The 12,309-nt window shown below is 42.7% G+C and overlaps 1 protein-coding gene across 1 annotated transcript in view; it reads left to right on the top strand.

Moving 5' to 3' along the window:
- LOC122979186 (FERM and PDZ domain-containing protein 1) overlaps positions 1-9,139 on the top strand; it is a 43,344-nt gene extending 34,205 nt beyond the window's left edge. The window contains exons 13-16 of the mRNA XM_044346441.1: positions 114-296; positions 955-1,099; positions 1,245-2,585; positions 3,978-9,139. Of these exons, the coding sequence (XP_044202376.1) occupies positions 114-296; positions 955-1,099; positions 1,245-2,585; positions 3,978-7,582 (5,274 nt within the window). The 3' untranslated portion in view covers positions 7,583-9,139. The remainder of the gene's footprint in view (positions 1-113; positions 297-954; positions 1,100-1,244; positions 2,586-3,977) is intronic.
- Positions 9,140-12,309: the final 3,170 nt, after the last annotated feature.

Genomic DNA, 12,309 nt, shown 5'->3' with positions numbered 1-12,309 from the left:
TTTGGACTGTATACTGGATATTTATATAAATGTTTCTTTTGAGATTTGGTTGATTGAAGTTTCAATCTTCTCTGTCTCTGTCATTGCTTCTCTTATGTCTCCCCACCCTTCAGCTCCAGGACAGGGAGTCCATGGTGACCCTGTTGGTGGGGGCACGCTACGGGGTGAGTCAGGTGGTCAACCACAAACTGAGCATCTTGTCCACCCTCACAGAGTTCACCAGCATCACACGCATCGAGCTGCTGCCTGAATCCGACAAGGTCAGCCTGGTCAAAATATACCTGCAGGACATCAAGGTAAGACCAGTATTACACACACACACACACACAAGTTATGCAAAATACTGTAAACCACATCAAAAGCGCTTTAACTTTGAAGCGACTAAATCAGCATTACAAATGCTGCTACAAAGGATGGTCATGTTAGGTTGCGTACCGATTAGCATTATTTGTTGACCTCTTTGTTGGTGCAGTATGTCTGTTTGGCCTGCGTTGCCATGATTTTACACATATCAAATAGAGTTATGTAATTTTGTATTGTTTTTTTTCTTTTTTCGCTTGTTTGTGCTTTTTCAGTTTGATGCACCTGCAGTTTGCGCACAGGAGATTTGGCCTCTCACGAGGTCTGTTAGTCGTCTCTTGTTGCTTTAAAAGTTTGCATACTGCTGACTGCCAGACCTCTCTGCCTTAATTGGCATTCAACTTAATATGACCCCCTTCTGTAGCAGTGTTTTTAGTGTTGACTGACCTGTTTACATTCTTTCTTGAACTTTGTGTATACAATGTGTAGACGTCAGCATGAAGAGAAGTAAAAATGCTTTTTCATCAATATTAATGTATAATCCTTTTGAATACAACATTACATTAAGTGTTTTTCCACTGCTGAAACTGTCTTTTCATTCCTTCTATTTCCTTGCCCCATCTTATATCATCTTCTCTCCTCTCTAATACCAAGCCCATCACATTACTGCTGGAGTCAGTGGCAGCCAAAGATATGTCCTGCCTAATAGCAGGGTACTGTCGAGTGTTTGTTGACCCCAACCTCAACATCTTTCCCTGGATAGATGTCTCCAAGAAACACAGAGTGTCTGCTGAGGAAGGTACAGAGAAAGCACACACATTCACACCAGTAAAAAGTCACACACCTGTGGGCTCTAAGTAACTGAAAAAATAAGGGATATTAATAAGAGTGTTAGATTTATCCAGCTGTTCATGGTGTCGTGTTTTCATGGGCATTTTTCGCAGGTTACGTGTCACGGTGTGGCAGTGACTCAGACAACTCAGACCTGGACATGGAGCCACTGGTCTCCCTAGTGTCTCACAATGAGAAGCCTTGCCCACGTGTCAGATCCTCATCAGACCCAGAGGGAAGAAAATGGAAAGACAGAGACAGAAGGAGACAAAAAGATGGCAAAGAAAAGGGAGATAAACCATGGGCGGATAAAAAACAAAAGAAAGAAAAGGAAGCTAACACAGAAAAGGAAAGGTCTCTACCAGATAAAAATAAAGAGCACAAGAATGAGGACAGAGAGCACAAAGAGGAGACAGCGAGAGCACGGGGCGGTGGACAAATACAAATCGAGATAGCAAACAATGACTCTGGGGAACAACGGGAAAAAGTGGGGACACAAAAAGAGGCACAAGAACGCAAGATGGGAGGTGGAGAAGAGGTGCAAGCAGCGGAGGAGCAGCCGTCTGTATCAGAAGCATCAGATTCATGTCATTCTGACTCGCGTGTCCTCACCAGCCCCTCCAGCGACTCTCTCGATGCCCTGGAGGAAGATGACTTGATTTCGTGTTCGTCTTCCTCCATCCATCCCAATGCTCCCACACAAACTCATGGCCACATCGACTCCCCCCTACAGCTTCATCCTTACTCTCATAGGCACGCTCAGACCCACCTCCTCGCTCCTCCACCTGCTCACTCCCATCCCCTTATTCACTTCTCAACTCACGACGTAGGAGAAGGGGACTGCAGGAGGTCAGGCGATGGCGCTGATCCCCAACTCCTCGGACCCGTCTCAACCTCAGCAAACATTCACCACGTCAAAAAACATTTAAGCACTTCCTGCTCTGATGACAGCTCCCTGTGTTTCGCTGAGCTCTCCCGGCTTGTGGACTTCCTGCCGAGCCCCCCAGAGGCCAGTGACGATGATGAAGACGAAGAAGAGGAACTGAGGAGAAGGAGAAGGAAGATGTTGAAAGAGATGGATGAGTCAGTGAGAAGAGCAGGAGAAGGAGGAAGCATAAGTGGGGAGGGTAGTTTTAAAGAACATTCACTTTCCTCTTCGTCGTGCTCCTCCCACATGGAGTTTGTGTTTAACTTTGACCACAGCAACACAAGCTCCTACTACAAACTCTGCTCCAACATCACCCCAGACAGCGCTTGCAGCTTTCCCCGCCTCCTGAATCATAATGAGGGAGAAGAGGGCGATAAAGTGGAGGGAGATCAGGTAGAACTGGAGCCGATCCCCATCCTCCAGCCACCACCCGGCTTTGGAGACAGCAGCTCTGATGAAGAGTTCTTTGATGCCAGAGATCGCTTCACCTCACCTGAAGACCCGACTTCGGGGGCTGTGCCTAGAGGTGATTCAGTTTTCTCTGTGAGGCTTTCTTTGAGCCTCTTATTCATGTGGTCACAAGCATTTGCTGTCAGTTTCAAGCCCTTTAGAGCGATTAAAAAACAGGCTTGAAATTGCTGCCATCTGGTGGCTGAAGTTCTTGCCCTGCAAAAGTGATACAGCAATGCATTATAGAGCAATGTACTATCATTAGCAGGAACATTGCAGGCCACACTTCTGACCACACCTACCAGTGATGTTGGATGTGGTATACCAACTTTAAAGATTCAGCCTATAGATGTTAGAGCAACCATGCTTTCCCTGGTTTTGGGTCTCATGAGGAAGAAATTTAGCAGTACCCATAGTTCAATATACTAGTAAATAAATAAACAAATTAATGAAAGCTTTATATAGAGCATTAATCTGCAACTCATCTTTGATATAAACCTTTTAAGTCCAACTCAAATGAATGCCCTGTGATCTCCTGAAAAAAAAAATGGAATCCAACATTGACACAATTTTGGTTTTGTGATTGTCCCCCCTATATTTGCATAAACCAGCTGGAGATGGAGAACTTCTTTGCAAATAGCCAGTTAAATTAGGCAGATGGACACCATGGAGCCAGCCTGACTACAGCCTGAGACACAACAAAACCAGAAACACAGACTTTGAACAACAAAAACCCACATTTCTTTTCCAGCTAATGCCTCCCTCTTCCCTACAAACAAGGACATGTCTTGCTCTGTACCATTGTTTTCTGAATGAGATACCAAACAATCAGCCCCTGGAGAAAATGTAGTACCAAAGGCAGTTTGCAGGCTACATAGCTAATAAGCTGATCAACTGCTGCACATTGAACAGCTTAGGAAATTACCTGCAAATGTCAACATCGGTGGTGCAGAAGCAAAGTCGTTTTGTCCTTATTTTTCTACACCACCACTAAAAAAACACTGTCTGAGATTTAGTTCTTAGTACAGGTTTGTTTAATTTGTCCCTCCATGCCCCTGCGAGGGCTCAGCTTGCCGCTGTCAATCAAACACAAACACCAAGAACGTCCACTCAGTATTGAGAAAAAGGAGCATTTCTAATATCCCCATAGAATATCTAATTTTTTTTTTTACTTTATAGTACTAAAAGTCAATTAACTTTTAAGATTCACTTTGACATGACTTTGACCTCAAAAACAGATGACTAATTGTGATTTAAGTTGGACTTTCCACAAAATACTGTGAAGTGGTTCAAAATTAGAAGTTCACTGGTCTATGAGTTGATTTATGTTCATCAGTATTCATTGTTTTTATAGCGCCAAGAACATGAGAGATATTTACTAGTTTTTGATAATGTGAAAAGCTCGTTTTCATGTACCCCTTGTTTAAAACACAAGTTTTGTTAAACCTCTTTTTTTACTATCTTGCAGATATTTGCAGAGAGATGAAAGTGGACTTCCTAAGCACTCTTAGCCTCAGTGACATCAGAGTCTCTGTGTCAGATGCAGACAAAGATGGGAATCCAGAAGAGGATGGAAAAGGAGAAGAGGAAGGAGGAGGCAGAGAAACGTTGTACCAGCTCAGAAAAAGATCCCGTAAGCGGCGTTCCTTCATGGAAACTGATTACACATCTAGGGTGTCATATCCAGAACCAGATCCACAACCTCAGCATGATCCAGTCTCCAACAGGCTTCATAAAAACCTTTTGGCTGAAATCAGTGATGCCCAGATGCTGAGTTCTGACCCTGAACCCTCAGAGCAAACTCAGAATCCCAGTCCCACTGTCTCCTCCCTCACTCACTCTGAAGGGGAACCAGCCCAGCTCGAATCAAAACCCATCCTGTCCAAACCCCGCCCCCACAGTCCAGGTTTTCCTTCTGGTTTTGTGTCTCACGAGCAGATGAAAGACCCACAGGCCTCCTCCAGGACCAGGAAGCAAGAAATGGAAATGGAACCTGATGCAATGGAATCCAAATCAGTCATAGACCTCTTGAAGGCAGCGTCTCCTACCATCACTGTCGTCCGGTGCCGAGTGGATCCAGATGGGAAGGAGAGTGCTGATCGGAGGGGTGATGGAAAGGAGGAAGGGGAGGGACAGGAGGAGATGGGTGAGGGGAAGTTGGAGAGCGAGGAAGAGGAGGCATCAGGTGTGTCAGGGAACGGGCCCTTCACTACTCATATGTTTTTGCCAGAGATCCCTGAAGAGGATGGTAAGGGGGAAGACGCAGGAGAAGAGAGTAAAGGGGGAACGTCAGAGTACTTGCCCAGTTCAAAGAGACCTCTCATTGGTGCTGAAAGGCATCCAGAGGCCAACACACTGACTGCATGTTTGATAGATGTGAATAAAAAAGGTAGTAACGGCCTTCTGGGAGCCCATCTGATTGCTCCAGAGCAAAATTCATATGTAGAGGAATGCATGCTTGATGATGTGAGTGCTGATTTAAATCCTCCGTCATACTCACCGCCACCCCCTCCACCCTCATCCCCTCTACCTCCAACACCAGTTCATCACAAATCCCAAAGTGACTGTTTAGTAAGGGAAGAAGAGGATGGCACAAACACAGGAAGTTCAATCAAAATGTCTATATCTAATTCCGAGGAGATGCCACTTAGTAATCAAAATCACACTAACAAAGCACAATTACATTTAGAAATCACATCCAGTGTTAATGAAGACAAAGCCATCAGTTTTGTAGGTTCTACCATGACTGCTAGCGATGAAGTAACCAACAGCACCAATTCAGACAATGTTTTTGATGATGACGAAATGATTAATTCCCTAAATTTTAGTTCAAGTGACATGAAAGCTATAGACAGAGATGATTGGACTATAGCGATAAAGCCTAGCATCAGTGCTAAATCAGCCACAGCAGATAAAGGTGAGTCTCAAATTAGTATATGTACGTCTTTTACCAACACTGAAGCTCATACAAGAACTCATTCCATTAATTCTGAATATACTCGAGCTATAAACTCTATCACAGCAAAGCTTGGAGCTGCAACAAGTGTCACCTCTCCTACATTTAATTCAAGTGCTAAATTGAAAAGGAGTGAGGTGACACACGAAATTTCTTCATGCTCAAATCAAACTGTGGATAAACCCAGAAGTGAATTCACCATGCCATGTGCTGAAGCTAAAGGTTTGGTTAGTCCCAGCTTAGCAAAAGCTAGGACAGCCACGATCCATGATCTCTCCAAAGAACCTCCTTCTCCAACTCACTTCCTCTTCCAATCTTGTTCCCCCGGCATCATGGGCCGCTTATCTGCCTCCACACTTAGGGGGAAGATTCAAAAGTTGCCCCTTTATTTATCGCGCTCCCAAGAAACCCTCAACCAAGCTGGGGTAGGAAATGTAGCCCAGAGTCCTGCTAAGGACAACAGTAGGGACAACAAAGAGATCACCATCAAAGTAACAGACATTCATGATGTCACACAAACGATAGATTTTGAAATGGGCACAAATGAAGAATCAGTGGAGTCAGACGATTCAGATACAACGGTCACAGGATCAGAGGTAGAGGGGGAGATTTTTGTGGAAACAACCTCAGCTAAGAGTTCTCATTCGGTATCAGAAGTGAAGGAAGCAGTAGAGAAGGTATTGGTGGTGGTGGACGATGACAGCTCATTGTTTCCCATCCAGACTGAGCCCAAACCACAACACAGAAATCAAGTTTTCTACAGTGGACCTAACAAGAACACACCAGGACCAATAACAGAGCCTCCAGCCTCCTTATTGAGCAGCCTCCAAAGAGATTCTACAGGCCTGAATATGGACACTCCCGGCCCTATAAAAGATGCCCCAGCATCAAAGATGAAAGTCACAACTCCAAGTGAAGACATTCCAGTTTATAAAATGAGCAATCCATCACCCTCCATCCCCCCTCCGATAGTGGTGACCACACAGAATCTAAATGGGCCAGGACTCCCTTTTCATAGTCAGACACACAAAGTAAGAAGGAACAGTAGTGACAGGCCTTTAATGGGTCTTTGTAGACCTACAGAGCAGAACTTAGACTCGCCAAAAATATTTTCCTCAGGCTGCAGGGTGTTTACCATCTGTGAGGACCCTTCCCAGACAAAGACAACGGCCGAGATGGGGACCGCCCCACCCTTGAAGTCTGAGTTTGGCTGCAGTTCTGTGCTAGCATCTGGATGTGAGTCAGTTGTGGAGGGGGTACAGGTGCCACTGGATGCTTGTGGTTGTCCAGCGGTCTACACCAACTGCTTCAGTGGGGGGGACAGCTTTGATGAGGAGCTGACAGTTTACGAGTTCTCCTGCCGCACACAGAGCAGCGGTGTGACTCAGACTTCTGGAGCAGGTCTTCCTCTCATAACTGCCCCTCCTGTTCCCTCCTTCCTCTCCACCTCCGCCACCCACTCTCCCTCCTTTCCACGCTCCATCCTTTTCTCTTCCTCTACCTCTGAGCTCAGCCCTCTCCTCTCACCACTGTCTGACGCTTCTGACTGTTTCATGTCTCAAACGCACAAGGACACCATCAGTCGACTAGGCCAGCAGCACTACCCGGAACCCCCCACAGGTTTCCAAGTGCTCCGTGTAGACGTGGACCAACTCCTCTCCATCCTGGAGAATAGTGGTGCTGACCGATCTGTGGCAGGTTATGGAGGTCGCCACCCAAGGGACACCTGCCCTGCCCACTTTACAGAGAACAAGCGGGTGCTCCAAATAGAGGCACGGCGGCTGATGTCAGGCTGCCAGAAAGTGGTGGGGATTGGACAGAGCCCAGAGGAAATGCTTCACTCCCTGGCTGACAGTTTCCGGACCCTGGTGGAGTTGGCCGGGATATGCCTCTGGTTCTCTGGTTGTGACAGGTGTGACCGGAGGAACGCTGAGGCAGTTGCAGGTCTGGCAGATGTGGCTCGGTCATTCAGGGACTTCTGTCTGGCAGCGGAGCGTGCCAGTAGCAAGCGCAGCTGCCAGGACCTGAGCACCAAGCTGCTAGCCAAACAGTGCACCGCGCTCACCGCCTCTGTCTTCTGCCTCACTCAGCTGTTCCGCACTCTCACTGCACTATGAGACAACAACCTCTGCAGACTTTGAAATGACCTTCAAGCAACCTGTGGTGTGTAACCTCATGGGGTCACTAGTGAGTCCACAGCTGCTGTAGATGTGGGCAGAGTGTGACTGGGACAGTCGGCATGTTTATGTTGGGTATGTATGGGCAGCAAAGCTGCGGTGAGGTTACATGTGAAACACACTAGTGTCACTGAGCTCCATGATTGCTCAAATGATCACAACAACTTCATTGAGCAGGTTTGCACTTTTGTGCAGTTTACAGGGCATAGATTGGTGAGGTGCATGTGGTTACTGACTGTATGCTGTGCACGTACTGAAGCCCACAAACCAAACAACCAGACTATAGAGTGGTGCAAGCTGCAAACGCAGAACCAGCTTGCATTCCAGTATTGAGGAACTGATGTACTTGAATGTATTCTCTATTACGTTTATCAATTCATTTATTTAATTCATGAGTTACTACAGTGTGTTTATGAGCAAGCAAGGAATGTAAAGACAATGAAGGGAGACATTTGGAAATGTTTACAGGCATAGCTTTAGACACAGGAGTAGAGGTGTATCAGAGTAGTGGGCCTTTTACACACATACGCAAGCGCACGCACACACACACATACATATACATGGAGTGAATCAGTCTTTGATTCATCCATTCATATGTAGGCCTTTTGTCCGACTGACTGACCATCTAAAGATGACTTAACTTCCTTTGATCTTCTGATAAAAAGCACTGCAGTTTACTGATGCTTATATACCTTGACATTTGCCAGGCTGTCAGTGAGGAGTTCTTTGAATGTTACTGTTTACAAAACCAAAAACAAGAGTGAGAAATGATTTATCAAATCACATGTATCAAGCCTAAAGCTGTGTTTGCCATTTTATAAATCTAGTAGCAGAATGCTGATGTATGCGCATTATATGACTTTATAAAACAACAGTTAAGGTTTGGGTGAGGCACAGTCTTTTGCACATTCAGTTTGTTGTCATTTAGTATAATTTATGGAAGTGTAATACATTTGCTAGCTTTTCTCTCATTGGTTTGTCAGCACTTGCTTTCTCCACCTGCAGGTGAAACACTGAGCCCTCCAGTGCATGAGTATGATGCTGTCAACCACTGATCTTTTCCATACATTAATTTATTTTTTCTATTTAGTGCTAACAAATATCCACTGAGATCATGAATCTCTGTTCTATAGGAGGCCTGATGAAGCCATTTCCCAAAGATACATACAGTGTGTTATATAGTTTGATGATAATTTTAAGAGTCTTAAGTTACATTCTGCAACATTCTGCAAGCTTTTTAACATCATAAAAACCTGCATATCTGTGTCTGAACTTCGGGGACCTTCAGCAGGAAGGACTTTTTGCTGACTTAGACTACACTGTCCCTTACACTAAGTGCATTAATATTACAGATGCTCCAGTATGGCCACAAATACTAGTAAACCGGTGACTAAATATGGGCACAAATAGCCCAAGCAGTGCAGAAATACAGAATGCAGCACAGTCAACTATCCGTATGTGCTTTTTTGTCCTTTGATTGACACACTGTATGGAAGGGTTTAAGAGAAAATCAGTGAAACTGATCCAATCATTGGAGTTCATTAAACTCAACACATTCATCACAAAATCATATGCAACACTGACTTACCTAAAGCTTTTGTGGATAAGCTGTTGTATCGCAGCATTTTCACTTGGAATGTTTCTTAAAATAAAAAGGATTGACGCACATTGGACTTGCATGTTCACTGGAGAAATTTCACCACTGCAGAACTGGGAACACAATATATTACAGACAGTGTTTCTATATATATTTATAATGGCTATTTTGCTGAAACACTTTATTCGTTAACTTGTAATGTTTTGTTCCCTTTGTTTCAACAAAATATAATTTCTTATATTTTATTTCCAATTTGCAGAAGAATTGAATAACTATTATCTCCAGGAGGAAATTGCCCCATACAAATGTTTGAAAAAAAACTTCTTTTTTTTTAAATCATCATCTGTGCTCACAAAGCATGCTGTAATAAGCCATAAAATGCATTGTTGTTTCATCAGGGATTTTATCTGAGATTGACTGAATGATGACGTCTGCTCTTGCTTTGTAATGCTCAACTCCCACCATTAAAAACTATGTCCAGATTTTCTTTCTATTACTTCTTTATTGCTCATCCATTTGTGACTTCTTTGCTCATTCAGCCAAACAGCCACCAGGACATTTACATCTATAACCACTTTTGTTTCTCAGCATCGTCAGATCGTCTCCAGACTGAAGTGGAAAACTCAGATGTCACATAGCAAAATGTGGTATTGAGACACCAAAAATAGACTAGCACCAAAGATGACTGACACCATGTTTACACAGATACCTATTTTTACTTATTTTTTCATTCATTCAACTGTTTATATTCCTTACTCCTGTTCCTGTGATGTGGCATTGAAAGAAATAACAGAGTTGGGGATATCACATCATCTGTCATTTAAAATAGATGAAATTCTCAACATCAGTGAAAGAGTGAAACACACATGCTCACATAATGTCAATGCTGCTTCTGCACAGGTTGGTTTGTATGAAATTGCCGCTGTTAATTTCTCTTAAAGATTGTGATTATGAAGTTGTGCACTTCTGGCACTGTGAATAAATCTGGAGAGAGGCTGCATTAAATGATTTCACCACTAGAGGGCAAAAACATTTCAAAACAAATTCACAGCAATGATACTTATAACTGACAATGCCTTGTAACCAGAAAAAAACATCAGCATCGGTTGTTCTCAAATGCTTAGAATAACTACTGAATTTGTTATATGTTGTAACTCAACTTTCAAACCATTGTGTACATTATGTCCTTAAAGTGCTCAGAAAAAATTTTAATATCGATAATTCCATGACAACTGAAGATCATGTTATTATGATTGATAGCTCCAGAATTGGTTCCTTCACGTTTGTATATGCAATGTAAAATTGTATAACCAGTATTGTAGCCATAGTAATGTAGTGTATGTATTGTGCAACAGTTTGAATACTTCAAATGTAAGTAAACTGCACGTATGATGAGTACAATGCGAGTCTGGCCAGTGGCACTTAAATCTAAAAACACTCCAATTCTGCCAGGACAAGAAAAAAGTACATTAAAATGTAGGAATGGCCAAAACAAAACCCTGAGAAAATTCAAAATGATGAGGTAAGAATCCAAAATTATTACTTTTTAGGAGGCAACGTAACACCAGCTGAAAATCTTGTTTTTGATGACTTCTCACCAGTACACCCAGACATTACCTTTGGGTGGGATTAGATGTGCTATAGAGTACACATCTGAACACAGCCATCACTGACACTGATTGTGGCAGTGACACTGCTTTTCAACCTGGTATCAAGTGACTTGTGAATTATGAATTTTTAAGTCAACATCATGAGACACTAATTCAAGTTAAACTTATTGGATTTACTATGTTAGATACAATGACATTTAGAGACACAATTATGAGCTAGTAAGTCAAGTAAATTGAAATTATGAGACATTACAGAAGACAAAATATTAACTCATGGATATGACAGGTTTCCACTGAATCCTCTGTTAGTTATCAACATTAACTTTTAATTAATTTACCAGCCTTGTTACATATTTTCACTGTATTGAATCAGTTCTAAATCAGAGCTTGCTGTCTGTTTGGTGCCTGATCCCGCTCACTATTGAAGGTTCTGCAAAAACAACAGTCAATTTCAATGTGAAGGGAGCTTTATTGACAGCAGGTGATGTGGCCTCATCTGTTCAGGGCTCTGGGGAAGACTGCAGCTCTTGCCTGAGGCACAGTGAAGGCTTTACCCTTCATATCCTGGGCTAGTGGAATGAGCTGAAACAACTTTTCGGCATGGCAGGACCAGTGGTAAGACTGAGTTGATACATCCAGAATGCTTCTATTTAGCCTGTATACCCTCTGTAGTACTCAAATAAAGTATATGAATGTGTAGTATTTGTGTTACTTGTACTGTATATGTATATATACTTCTTTAATTATATAGGATAGATAGTCACTTGTTATAATACTTTTATTTCTTACATTTACCAACTAAAGCCTTTTAATACTTTCGATTTACCTATAGCTGGACAAATATATCCTGCAGGAGAGGAGGACGGCAGGTTAGGAAATAAGGGTGTAACAACTTTATGTTGTTGTAAGGTGACTTGGAAATAAATTTCACTGTACGTATCTTTTTAAATTACTATTTAATATATAGTTTTGATGTTCTGTAGTCATTTTGTTACTGGGCAACAAGACAGGGAAAATTGTAAAGTTGGGGGTGTGATGTAAGAGTGTTGATATTGGAATTGAATTAGTTATGTTATCATTACACTTGTGTAAGAAAATATAAACTACAATGAAACTGTAGTTATTGTGCATATTTGTGATTTTTCAATAAAGGGTGAAGCCGTTTTTGTACATATTTGTGGAAACAGCACATTTGGTGAGACCCATCATGCTGTTAAGTTTGTATTCCACTCATATGCCCTTCTTTAATGGGTCCAGTTGTGGTGATGGAAAAAAAAACCTCACAACAGCATATAATCATGTAACATTGGCTCTATGAGCATTACCCCATGATACAGATCATGACAAGGAGTAATGTGTGGAGTCACCGAATAAACGAACGCAGATCTTCAATCACAGATAGGACTGCGCAATGGCTGACAGTGTCGGTTCCCCGAACTTGTTAACTGCAGGATTCATGT

This window comes from Thunnus albacares, chromosome 3 (assembly GCF_914725855.1).
Source record: "Thunnus albacares chromosome 3, fThuAlb1.1, whole genome shotgun sequence".
NCBI classification, from domain to species: domain Eukaryota; kingdom Metazoa; phylum Chordata; class Actinopteri; order Scombriformes; family Scombridae; genus Thunnus; species Thunnus albacares.
This window is presented reverse-complemented; position numbering and strand designations above follow the sequence as displayed.